The sequence below is a fragment of the Leopardus geoffroyi genome, chromosome B4 (genome assembly GCF_018350155.1).
Source record: "Leopardus geoffroyi isolate Oge1 chromosome B4, O.geoffroyi_Oge1_pat1.0, whole genome shotgun sequence".
Classification (NCBI taxonomy): domain Eukaryota; kingdom Metazoa; phylum Chordata; class Mammalia; order Carnivora; family Felidae; genus Leopardus; species Leopardus geoffroyi.
Window position 1 is genome coordinate 61,151,455 of NC_059341.1, and position 13,806 is coordinate 61,165,260.

The window sequence follows — 13,806 nt, forward strand, 5'->3', positions numbered from 1 at the left end:
ATGTATTGCGATTCACTCAGATGTATATGTGAGTGTGTGTGTACATATCCACACACATACGCTCCAGATAATAACAGTAATCCAATAGGAAATGGGCAAAGGATTTCAATACATTACCATAGAACAGGAAATACAAATGGGTTTTATACATATAGGCAAAAATGCTCAACCTCGCTAATAAAAAAAAGATTAAAACTAAAAAGAGATACCAGTTTAAGCATATGGGATTGACAAAGATGAAAAAAACTTTAATAATACATGATTGTAGAAAAGGAGTGGAAAACAGGCACTCTCATCATTTTTGTTGGAAGTGTAAATGGATTCAACCTCTTTAAGGCATAACTTAAAATCTATGATAAAATCTTTGATAAAATCTGTCACAATTTAAAATATATGTATCTACTGACCCAGCAATTCTATTTTTAGGGTTATCCAATAGATATATTTCTACACATACATACACATCGACCCATAGATGTATAGGGATATTCACTGCAACACTGTTTGTAGTTAACAATTAACTGGAAATAATCTACATATGCATTAATGAAGAACTGATTAGCAAATTGGTATATGGCCCCACAGTGAAGTACCACATAACTATTTGAAAATGTTGGGGCGCCTGGGTGGCGCAGTCGGTTAAGTGGCCAACTTTGGCTCAGGGCATGATCTCACGGTTCGTGGGTACAAGCCCCGTGTTGGGCTCTGCACTGACAGCTCAGAGCCTAGAGCCTGCCTCGGACTCTGTGTCTCCCTCTCTCTGCCCCTTCCCCGCTTGCACTCTGTCTCTCTCTCTCTCTCTCAAAAATTAATAAACATTTAAAAAATTAAAAATAAAATAAAAATAAAATGAGACAGCTCTATATGTACTAATATGAAATGGACTCCAAGAGGTTGTTAAAAAAGAAATATAAGGTGCAGAATAATGTGTATAATATCCTCTCATGTATATTTAAAAAGGCTTACATATCTACATAAACATAGCTTGTTTATGCATGGAATCTCTGTGGAAGGAGAAAAAAGGAACTAGTAAATGTGGGGCAGACATTAGGCAGCTAGAGATCAAGATGGTAACACAGACTTACTCCATTCTGCGTGGTCTTTTGAACCACACGACACTTTTCAACTCTACTTTTTTAAAAAGAGTATTTATTTATTATTTGTTTATTTTACACACACATCTGCACGCACGCAGGCACACAGCTGTAATGGCTTTGGAATTTGCAATCTCACTGTTCAATCACTTATTGATTCAGTCAGCAAATACTTATCCCGCCTCTCTATTCCTGTTTTGTGCAGTATACCATGGTAGACATTATTCACACAGGGTGAAATCAGTACTCCTTGGAGCCGGGAAAGATTCCTGTGTTCTCCCTCTAGAGATATTTAGGTCGAGCCTAAACTACAGACCTAAGGCATAATAACAGCATCTGTTTTGATTGTGTGGCTTGCAGTTTGCAGAGGGAATTTACCAAAATGGACCGCATATTGGACAGATCAGATGATGAGAACAACATTTTCTCTGAAAAGCCCCAAAGTGACTTCCATCATGTGACAGAGACTACAAAATGGGTAAGGGAAGATGTAAGCATCACAGTGGGTGAAGAGAGGAACTTTGTATCTCAAATCTCAAGGTGGCAAGGAAAGATCTGAGGGTTTCCCCCATAGGAGGAGCGGGGTGTTCAGAGCTTGAGACCAGGAGGGAGGGAGAGTCTCCTCTGAGGGCTGCTGTTATCACGTGAGGGATTTGCTAACCTTTCCACACAAAAACACAAAAACATTTGTGCATTCTATGTTACTTTTGTCCTTGGGATTTGTGAAATAACTGTGACATTTTTCACCCTAGAGTAAATTGCCGTGTGTAAAATCGCCCTCTTTTCACAGACTGTCTTCCAACAGGAAGCACCAGAGAGATCTATTTACTCTTAATTCAGTCTGAACATCTCCCAGTCTTTGAAATTCAGTCACTCAGCTGACATGGAATGGAGGAAATTCCAACAAACGCCAGAGATTGTCCCGGGAAGGGTTTATGTTTTCACTACCATCTAGATCAAAGCGGAGGCATGGCTGAGACAGACCCAGTTTATTATCGATGAGCAAATCTCTCCATAGATCCCCCAGGCCATTGGCCTTTGGTTTCAACCAGCCAGAAAAACATAAAAGAAGGCTAGAGTGAGAATGTCCACACCCAAGCTTATGCAGCCCCCACAGGAAGCTCAGGATTTATCTCTTTGTCTACTTCTCCTTTGAATATATTTTGGATTCAGGGCTGGCGAATTCTGTAAATCCATAGAAAGAAAAGTCCCAAAAGAATATTGTAAGCTGGACTTTACCTTTGAGGACTCTTCAGTAAGTAAACATAGAAACAAAGAAGTAGAAGGGGATACAAGGCATGAGGGGATGGAGTTAGAAGTTGGAGAATAGATATAATGAGACAGACAAGAAGTGAAAGGAAAGACAGACAGACAGACAGACAGACAGACACCTTTTATGGAAAAAAAGAATAATAGGTACTGAATTAGAAGGGGAGACTTATGATGGGGTTTCTTAGCAAGGCTGAGGACGAGAAAAGGAAATCAGGAAATTGAGGTGTGAGGCTCTATGATCTTAGGGAACATGAATTGAAGGTATTACTCTATAAATAGTATCATCTGATTTTTTTTTGGAGGGGCCTTGTCCCTGGACTCCAAGGGCTGTTACCATTGACCCACCGAATTCAGTCAGTCAGTGAACATCCCTTGTTGACTCAGTATAGAATATGTGTAATTAGAGAATAAAATTATTCACTCTGTAAGAGTTTACCAAACAGTCCACATTCTCAGGGTATAAGGCAAAAAGACTATTTCTTACAAACTTCAAGTCAGAGTATCTGTTTCACAAAGGCTTTAAAATTTTTTTGGCTATATTTCTTTACGTCAATTTATTTATAGGGAAAATTCTACAATCATATAAAAATAAATCACATGCAGTTACACAATTAATGTAAGTGTTAATAAATTAAGATCATTGCCAATAAAAGGACAAATATATGACTTCTTTAGGAAGAAGCAGTTTTGTCTTATTCCCTGAAAGCAAACCAGAAGGTCTTTAATTTGCATAACTTCACATTTTTTTATGAGACCATGAGATTTAAAGGTTCAGGAAAAGGACAGAGTTAACAGAAGTTTTTAAAAAAATCAGTTGGCTTCATTAACAAAATAGACTTTAACCAGACTGCCAAAATTGCCGTATCTAACCATCAAAACCCCCAAAATATTTAGAAACGAATATTTTGTCTGGTTTCACATTTTCCAATCTCTGGCACTGCTATGCATAGCGTTGATTTCGGATGACAGGTGAGTGAGCACGCTTTCCTGTTTCCTGCTTTCGTCTGCATCTCTCACAGGCAGAATGCATTTGCCTACTACTGAAGTCTATTTATTTGTTTTCTGTAACTGGAAGTTTGTGCCTCTCCACCCCTTTACCTACTTTGCTCCTCCCCTCTGGCAACCACCAGCTTTTTCTCTGTATTTATAAATCCGTTTCTGTTTGTTTTGTTTTTTAGACTCCACACATAAGTGAAATCATATGGTATTTGTCTTTGTCTGACTTACCTCACTCAACATAATGCCCTCTAGGTCCATCCACGTTGTCACAACTGGTAAAATCTCGTTCTTTTCTTTGGTGGAATAATATTCCCTGGTGTGTGTGTATCTGTGTATGTATACATACATATAATAAATATGTAAATAAATAAATAAATAAATCAGTTTCTTTATTTGTATTTGTTGCTTCATTATTAGTGTATAAGAATGCAACTGATTTCTATACATTGATTTTGTATTCTGCGAATTTGCTGAATTCATGTACCAGTTCTAGCAGACTTTTGATGGAGTCTACCGGATTTTCCATGTTTAATATCATGTCATCTGCAAAAAGTGAAAGCTTGACTTCATCTTTGCCAATTTTGATGCCTTTGATTTCCTTTTGTTGTCTGGTTGCTGATGTTAGCACTTCCAACACTATGTTAAACAACAGCGGTGAGAGTGGACCTCCCTGTCCTGTTCCTGACCTCAGGGGGAAAGCTCTCAGTTTTTCCCCATTGAGGATGATGTTAGCTGTGGGCTTTTCAGAAATGGCTTTTATGATGTTTAAGTATGTTCCTTCTATCCTGACTTTCTCGAGTGTTTTTATTAAGAAAGAATGCTGAATTTTGTCAAATGCTTTTTCTGCATCGATTGACAGGATCATATGGTTCTTATCTTTTCTTTTATTAATGTGATGTATCACGTTGATTGATTTGTGAATGTTGAACCAGCCCTGCAGCCCAGGAATGAATCCCACTTGATCATGGTGTATAATTCTTTTTATATGCTGTTGAATTCGATTTGCTAGTATCTTATTAGAATTTTTGCACCTATATTCATCAGGGATATTGGCCTGTAGTTCTCTTTTTTTGCTGGGTCTCTGTCTGGTTTAGGAATCAAAGTAATACTGGCTTCATAGAATGAGTCTGGAAGTTTTCCTTCCCTTTCTATTTTTTGGAACAGCTTGAGAAGGATAGGTATTATCTCTGCTTTAAATGTCTGGTAGAATTCCCCAGGGAAGCCATCTGGTCCTGGACTCTTATTTGTTGGGAGATTTTTGATAACTGATTCAATTTATTTGCTGGTTATAGGTCTGTTCAAGTTTTCTATTTATTCCCGTTTGAGTTTTGGAAGTGTGTGGGTGCTTAGGAATTTGTCCATTTCTTCCAGGTTTTCCAGTTTGTTGGCATATACTTTTTCATAGTATTCCCTGATAATTGCTTGTATTTCTGAGGGATTGGCTGTAATAATTCCATTTTCATTCATGATTTTATCTATTTGGGTCATCTCCCTTTTCTTTTTGAGAAGCCTGGCTAGAGGTTTGTCAATTTTGTTTATTTTTTCAAAAAACCAACTCTTGTTTTCATTGATCTGCTCTATAGTTTTTTAGATTCTATATTGTTTATTTCTGCTCTGATCTTTATTATTTCTCTTCTTCTGGTGGGTTTGGGCTATCTTTGCTGTTCTGCTTTTATTTCCTTTAGGTGTGCTGTTACATTTTGTATTTGGGCTTTTTCTTGTTTCTTGTGATAGGCCTGGATTGCAATGTATTTTCCTCTCAGGACTGCCTTCGCTGCATCCCAAAGCGTTTGGATTGCTGTATTTTCATTTTCATTTGTTTCCATATGTTTTTTAATTTCTTCTCTAATTACCTGGTTGACCCATTCATTCTTTAGTAGGGTGTTCTTTAACCTCCATGCTTTTGGAGGTTTTCCAGACTTTTTCCTGTGGTTGATTTCAAGCTTCATAGCATTGTGGTCTGAAAGTATGCATGGTATGATCTCAATTCTTGTATACTTATGAAGGGCTGTTTTGTGACCCAGTATGTGATCTATCTTGGAGAATGTTCCATATGCACTCGAGAAGAAAGTATATTCTGTTGCTTTGGGATGCAGAGTTCTAAATATATCTGTCAAGTCCATCTGATCCAGTGTATCATTCAGGGCCCTTGTTTCTTTATTGACCGTGTGTCTAGATGATCTATCCATTACTATAAGTGGAGTATTAAAGTCCCCTGCAATTACCACATTCTTATCAATAAGGTTGCTTATGTTTGTGAGTAATTGTTTTATATATTTGGGGGCTCCTGTATTCAGCACATAGACATTTATAATTGTTAGCTCTTCCTGATGGATAGGCCCTGTAATTATTATATAATGCCCTTCTTCACCTCTTGTTACAGCCTTTAATTTAAAGTCTAGTTTGTCTGATATAAGTATGGCTACTCCAGCTTTCTTTCGACTTCCAGTAGCATGATAGACAGTTCTCCATCCCCTCACTCTCAATCTGAAGGTGTCCTCAGGTCTAAAATGAGTCTCTTATAGATGGCAAATAGATGGGTCTTGTTTTTTTATCCATTCTGATACCCTATGTCTTTTGGTTGGAGCATTTAGTCCATTTACATTCAGTGTTATTATAGAAAGATATCGGTTTAGAGTCATTGTGATATCTGTAGGTTTCATGCTTGCAGTGATGTCTCTGGTACTTTGTGGTCCTTGCAACATTTCACTCACAGACTCCCCTTAGGATCTCTTGTAGGGCTGGTTTAGTGGTGATGAATTCCTTCAGTTTTTGTTTGTTTGGGAAGACCTTTATCTCTCCTTCTATTCTAAAATTTTTTTTTTAACGTTTATTTATTTTTGAGACAGAGAGAGACAGAGCATGAACGGGGAGGGGCAGAGAGAGAGGGAGACACAGAATCGGAAGCATGCTCTAGGCTCTGAGCCATCAGCCCAGAGCCCGATGCGGGGCTCGAACTCAAGGACCATGAGATCGTGACCTGAGCCGAAGTCAGATGCCCAACCAACTGAGCCACCCAGGCACCCCTCCTTCTATTCTAAATGACAGACTTGCTGAATAAAGGATTCTGGGCTGCTCATATTTTTCCTGCTCATCACATTGAAGATTTCCCGCCATTCCTTTCTGGCCTGCCAAGTTTCAATAGATAGATCTGCCACTAGTCTTATCGTCTCCCTTTATATGTTAGAGTGTGTTTATCCCTAGCTGCTTTCAGAATTTTCTCTTTATCCTTGTATTTTGCCAGTTTCACTATGTTATGTTGTGCAAAAGATCGATTCAAGTTATGTCTGAAGGGAGTTCTCTGTGCCTCTTGGATTTCAATGCCTTTTTCCTTCCCCAGATCTTGGAAGTTCTCAGCTATGATTTGTTTAAGTACACCTTCAGCCCCTTTCCCTCTCTCTTCCTCTTCTGGAATTCCTATGATATGCATATTGTTGCGTTTCATTGCAACACTTAGTTCTCTAATTCTCCCCTCATACTCCTGGATTTTTTTATCTCTCTTTTTCTCAGCTTCCTCTTTTTCCATAATTTTATCTTCTAATTCACCTATTCTCTCCTCTGCCTCTTCAACCCGAGCTGTGGTTGCCTCCATTTTATTTTGCACCTCATTTATAGCATTTTTTAGCTCCTCATGACTATTTCTTAGTCCCTTGATCTCTGTAGCAATAGATTCTCTGCTGTCCTCTATGCTTTTTTCAAGCCCAGCGATTAATTTTATGACTATTATTCTAAATTCTTGTTTCGTTATATTGCTTAAATCGTTTTTGATCAATTCGTTTGCTGTCGCTACTTCCTGGAATTTCTTTTGCAGAGAATTCTTCCGTTTCATCATCTTGGGTAGTCCTGTGGTGGCTCCAAACTGCAGGGCACTTCCCCTGTGGGGTCCGGAGTAACTTGTGTTGGTGGGAGGGGTTGCAGTCAAACCAGATATTGTCCCCAGCCCACCACTGGGGCCACAGTCAGACTGGTGTGTACCTTATCTTCCCCTCTCCCAGAGGCAGGACTCACTGTGGAGTGGTGTGGTCCCTGTCTGGGCTACTTGCACACTGCCAGGCTTGTGGTGCAGCCTGGATGGGATCTGGTGTATTAGCCGGGGTGGATCTGCAAGGTGCACAGGGGTGGGAGGGGCAGGCTCAGCTCACTTTGCCGATGGTGGTCCCCTGCAGGAGGGCCCTGTAGCACTGGGAGGGAGGCAGGCCCATTGGAGGGATGGATCCACAGAAGTACAGCGTTGGGTGTTTGTCCAGTGCAAGCAAGTTCGGTGATGGGAATTGGTTCCCTTTGGGTTTTCGGCTGGGGGGTGGGAGAGGGAGATGGCATTGGCCAGTGCCTTTGTTCCCCCTCCAAGCTGAGCTCTGTCTTCCGGGGCTTAACACTCTCCCTCCCGGTGTCCTCTCGCCCTCCCGCTCTCCAAGCGGAGCTGTTGATCTATAACATTCCAGATGTTACATCCTGCTGGCTGTCAGAACTCACTCTGTCCGGCCCCTCTGCTTTTGCAAGTCAGACTCAGGGCTCTGCCTTGCCGGGAGGGCTGCCCCTCCACCGCCCCGGCTCCCTCCCTCCAGTCCTTGTAGTGCGCACCACCTCTCCGCCCTTCCTACCCTCTTCCGTGGGCCTCTTGTCTACGCTTGGCTCCGGAGAGTCCGTTCTCCAGCCTTCTGGCAGTTTTCTGGGTTACGTAGGCAGATGTGGGTGGAATCTAAGTGATCAGCAGGACACAGTGAGCCCAGCGTCCTCCTACGCTGCCATCTTCTCTGGTCTGTACCACATCTTTTTTATCCATTCATCTGTTGATAGACGCTTACGTTTCTTCCATATCTTGGCCATTGTAAATAATGCTGCAGTGAACACAGGAAGTCTATTTATTTTAAAACCATGTACTGAACATCCACTGTGTTCTAGGCACTGTAAAGTGTTGAGACTATCTCTATCTATCTAAAATCCTTTCCCCTCAGTGAGCTCACACACTAGTCGGGACTCAGACAAGAAAATGGCTCTGCATGATAAATCCACGCCGGAAGTAGCAGATGTGGTACAAAGTACATGGCAGGCGCTGTACAGGCAGATGACCAGGAAAATGAAAACTGAGTTTTGAAGGGTGAACTGGATGAAAGAAAAGCATTTCAGAAAGAAGGGACAGTACATGCAAAGACAAAGGGGCTAAGGAGAACTTGTGTTCTGAGAGGAAGGGTGGAAGAAAAGGAGTGATGAGCAAGCAGGCAGGCAGGACACTATGGGGGGAGATAGTGCAGGATGCAGGCTGGAGCCAGGGCGCCGATAGGAGTCAGGAAGTGATGAGGACCAAAGCAAGGCACTGACTGGCAGCCATGGAGATGGAGAGAAAAGGACACAGGTTTAAAAGATAGGTGCTCTTGGGCTTGGACACCAAGTGGTGTGACATGAGTAATGAAGAGGGAAAAGAATATCTCCCATGAAAACTCAAGGACTTCTTTCAGGGTTCCTGCAGAGGCATCCAGATGAATAGGGAGAACATATGCAAGGATGGGAACCTGGACAAGGTAGAGGGGAAATACAATAAGTTCAATTTTTTGCTTGATGAGTTTGAGGTGCCTATGGAACACCCAAATAGAGGCATATGAGCTTTTCAAAGAGCTGCACATAAATGGAAAGTAATGCCCTCAGGCTTTGTATTTCATGCAAGCACACTTTTAGTTTATTATTAAAACACACACACACACACACACACACACACACACACACACCTCTTTATTTGTTCAATCCTGAAGCTTTTAAAAAATATTTCATTTCTACTTCCTGGCTTTGACTCTTTTGCAGTGTATTAACCATTACAGTAAACCAATTGATGAAAATGAGAAATGTTGTAGATTTTTTTGGACATAGACAGAACCCTGGAGATGATCTGGTCCAATTTTGTTCTTCCAGAACAGGAAACTGAGCTTTAGAGTGTTTAGGTGGTTCCACAGCCACAGGAGTAGAACAAGGCTTAGAACTCAGGTCCCCCATACCCAGTGAAGTGTTGTTCTTCCTCAACATCACAGTGTTGCTGCTGCCTTTGAATAGCGTGGCAAAAGATTAGGTGGGAAGAAGTTGAAGTTATGGGTGTTTTTATTCGCAAAGAAGTAGCTAAGCAGAGTGATATAGCACTCGGAAAATCTAGCCTGTTTCTTCATCCGTAAGTGTGATAATAATCCTTACCTCCCTGGCAAGGTGCCACTGGGCCATGGAAGTGATAGGGATGAGATATTTCTTAATGTGAATCCAAGGACTAGATATGATGAAAATAGTCATGGCCTTGGAATCAGAAAACCTACTTCAAGTTCTAGTCCACATACTTATTGGCCATATGTATTGGTTTTCCAAGGCTGCTGTAACAAATTACCATAAATTTGGTGACTTAAAACAACACAAAATGTATTCTTTCATAGTTCTAGAGGCCAGAAGTTTGAAAAAAGGGATCAGCAGGGTCATGCCTTCTCTGAACACTCTACAGGAGAATCCTGCCCTGCCTCTTCCAGCTTTTGGAGCCTCCAGGCATTCCTTGGCTTGTGGCAGCTCTGTCTTCTCATGACTTTTTCCTCTCTGTGGGTGTTTTCTGTCTCTCATTAGGACACTTGTCATTGGATTTGGAGTCTAGGTAATTCAAGATAATCTCATCTCAAGACCCCTAACTTCATTATATCCGTAAAGACTCTTTTCCAAATAAGGTCACGGTCTCGGGGTCTTAGTATTAGGACATGGACATATCTTTTTGGAGAGACCACTTAATCCTCTATATCATATAACCTTGGACTAATCACTGATATGAATTCCCTAGGAGATTTCAATACCTGACTTTATCCACTGAAGTCCATCATGGGAATTAAAAGAAAGAATGCACATGAAAGAGGTTTGTAAAGAGTTATGTGAATGTCGGTTATTCCTGTTGACATGGCCAGTAATTTATACAGACATTTCAGTAACAGACTGATCTGCACTCCCAATTTTTCTCCTTTCAGTTTAAAAATAGTTTTGCTGAAACACAAAAATTTCAGACCAAAATTTCAGACTTCTTTAAAGAACAGAGAAATATTTCACAATGTAGTCACTAAAGAAGAGAAATGTTCAAAGATAAATGATTAATTGTGTGCATGAACAGAAGTGAAATACCAGAAAATGGTTTGAATGTTTTTGTAGAACAAGGCAAAGAATAAGGAAACAAAGAAATAAAATTCATGGGTCAGACTGATAGAGTAGGCTTTTCCCCCCTTATTATGAAAAATTTTAAATAAAATGAAAACTTAAAGATATACAAGGATCAATCATATACTCCCACTTAGATTTTGAAATTGTTAACATTTGTCACATTTGCTTTATCTTTTTATTTTATTTTATTTTATTTTTTCTTCTTCTTTTTTAAAAAAAAAAAATTTTTTTTTTAACGTTTATTTATTTTTGAGACAGAGAGAGACACAGCATGAACAGGGGAGGGCAGAGAGAGAGGGAGACACAGAATCTGAAACAGGCTCCAGGCTCTGAGCTGTCAGCACAGAGCCCGACGCGGGGCTCGAACCCACGGACTGTGAGATCATGACCTGAGCAGAAGTCAGACGCTTAACCGACCAAGCCACCCAGGCGCCCCTATTTTATTTTATTTTAGAGAGAGAAAGAACGCGAGCAGGAGAAAGGGAGGAGGGAGAGAGAGAGAGAGAGAGAGAGAGGGAGAATCCCAAGCAGGCTCCATTCTCAGTACAGAGCTAAAAGCAGGGGCTCCATCCCACAACCCTGGGATCATGACCTGAGCCAAAATCAAGGGTCAGATGCTCAACTACTGAGCCACCCAGGCACCCCTGTTTTATCTTTATATATGTAAATAGATGGAATTTTTTGATCCTTTTTAAAAGTAGGTCAAAGACAGCATAAGACTTTACCCTTGTTTATTTCAGTCAGCATCTCTAAAAATAAAGACTGTCTTCTGCATAACCAAGATTCCATCATCACATCAGGAAAACAGCAATAATTACATGATATAACCTAATATCCTCAATTCTCTGAACATTGTAATTTTTTCAATTGGCCCTCGAATGCCCGTACTTTTATTTATTTGTTTGTTTATTTGCTTATTTATTTATTTATTCATTCATTCAGTCAGTCAGTCAGTCAGTCTTCCATTCATTTTTGGTGCCAAAACCCAGAAAATGCCTACACTTTTAAAATCAGCATCTAAACAAGAGCTATGCAATGCATTCAGTTGTTTTATCTCTTTAGACTCTCTTAACATAAAACAGTCCCACCCCCTTTTATTTTTCCCTGATACTGACTTTTTTTGGAAACCAGTATGTTGAGTGGAGTGCTAGAGCCCATGATCAGGTGGAATTCTGTTACCCGTCAGCACTGAAAAGAGTCCTGCATCTGGACCCTAATGTTCTCTGCGTCCCTGCTGCAGCCTTCCTCTGTCAATGGAGCAAGAGGGCATGTCTGCTTATTTTATAAATGCATTAGAAGGCTCCAGCCTCACAGAGGGCTATGTGCTTGTCCCCAGAGAAAGGGGCATGAGTAGGCTAAGAAGGCCATCACCTCTTGTGATAACACCCTTTTTTTTTTTCTGCTTTGTTTCTTTCATAATCTTTATCAGAATATGCCGGAGCTGGGTGCTGAGCATCACCAGGACCTGCAGAACGAGCAGGATGAGCAAGAAACAAATCAGGTTCAACATGAGGATCCTCAAGTGACCACATCTTTGCATTTTTCAAAGGAGAGCATCCCTGAACTGTAAGCCTTGAAACAAGAAAGAGGGATTCTTGATAATACTTTGTGGGTATAATGCTATGTGAGTATGTCAGTCAGAGAAAGACAAGTATCATATGGTTTCGCGCATATGTAAAATTTAAGAAACAAGCAAACAAACAAACAAACAAACAAACAAGACAAACAGGGGAGCTTGGGTGGCTCAGTTGGCCGAGCTTCTGACTTAGGCTCAGGTCAGAATCCCCCAGTTCATGAGTTCAAGCCCTGCATAAGCCTCTCTGCTGTCGGGCGTGCAGCCTGCTTCGGATCCTCTGTCCCCCTCTCTCTCTCTGCCCCTCCCCAATGGTACTCTCTCCCTCAAAAATAAAATATTTTTTTAAAAAGACAAATAAAAATCCAGACTCTTAAGTACAGAGAATAAACTGATGGTTGCCAGAAGAGAAGTGGGCAGGGGGTGAGGGGCAGAGGAGGGTGGGGGAGGGATGGGTAAAATAGACAAAGGAGATTAAAGTGTACATTTACTGTGATGAGCACTGAGGAATATATAAAATCCTTGTTTCGTTATATTGTACACTTGAAACTAACCTAACACTGTGTGTTAATCATACTTCGATTTAAAAAAGAAAAAAATAGTATTTTGTGGCAAAGAAAATGAAATTTAGCAGACAACTTAGGGAAAGACTGGAAGATTTAAAATCTATACACATCTTAAACCTTAAACACTCACGTGCCCCAGGAACTACCTACACATTCCAGTAAGGATGCACAGTAAGGACATTTCTAGAGATGTAGGCAGAGCCATGGGGTTCTCTTTGCAACCTCTTCTTTGGAGCCTGGAATTAATACATATCTTGTCACTCTCAGATAATTCTCTAGATATGAAAGGCATCATAATTATCAATAGAAATGTATTGTTAAGGCCGTGTAGAACCTTTCCCTGTTGCATAGCTCTCTTCTTCCAACAAGATGCAATCACTACCCTAACATTCACTAGGGTAGTGTAATACTTAACATTCATTCCATACAGGGAAATTTAAAAACTACACCATTTTTTTTTTTACTAAATGTAAAATGCATTTTATTTCCTCCAGCCTTATGACGATCTAAATGGCTATCATATAAATGCTTTCTTGAGGCCTAACTGCCTACCTGGCCCATTCTGGTGACAGAAAAAGAATCGGCATTCTAACTTGCCATTCAAGGGAAGAATTTTTCTGCCTTAAAACTGACCATAATAATATTTCTGCAGGAGTCAGGAGAACATGCTCTTCCAGCTAAACCACTGGAATATACAGATGGGTTTACAAGTGAGAGAACTTGGAGCTGATCACATAGACTGGATGGAGAAAATGAACAATATTATGCAAAAAATAAACCTAACAGAAAACACAGTGAAGAGGTAATTTAAAATTTTCTTTTTAATGTTTATTTATTTTTGAAAGACAGAACATGAGTAGGGGAGGGGCAGAGAGAGACGGAGACACAGAATCCAAAGCAGGCTCCAGGCTCTGAGCTGTCAGCACAGAAACAGATGTGGGGCTCGAACCCACGAACATGAGATCATGACCTGAACTGAAGTTGGATGCTTAACTGACTGAACCACCCAGGCGCCCCTCACAGTGAAGAGGTAATCTTAGGGTGATAGGTTTGGCCAGAAAATAGTGAAAATTATCATACCTTCAGAAACTCCGGCTTTAAGGTAGTAAGATCTTTTACAAAGTCTTCAGAATAGGAA

General features: G+C 40.5%; 1 protein-coding gene across 4 annotated transcripts in view; it reads left to right on the top strand.

The window, feature by feature from the left end:
• Positions 1-13,806, top strand: part of SMCO2 (single-pass membrane protein with coiled-coil domains 2) — a 34,263-nt gene that overhangs the window by 5,264 nt on the left and 15,193 nt on the right. For all 4 annotated transcript variants that reach the window (XM_045464320.1, XM_045464322.1, XM_045464321.1 and 1 more), the window contains 3 exons: positions 1,455-1,572; positions 11,959-12,095; positions 13,321-13,470. In XM_045464320.1, coding sequence (XP_045320276.1) covers positions 1,455-1,572; positions 11,959-12,095; positions 13,321-13,470 — 405 coding nt within the window. The remainder of the gene's footprint in view (positions 1-1,454; positions 1,573-11,958; positions 12,096-13,320; positions 13,471-13,806) is intronic.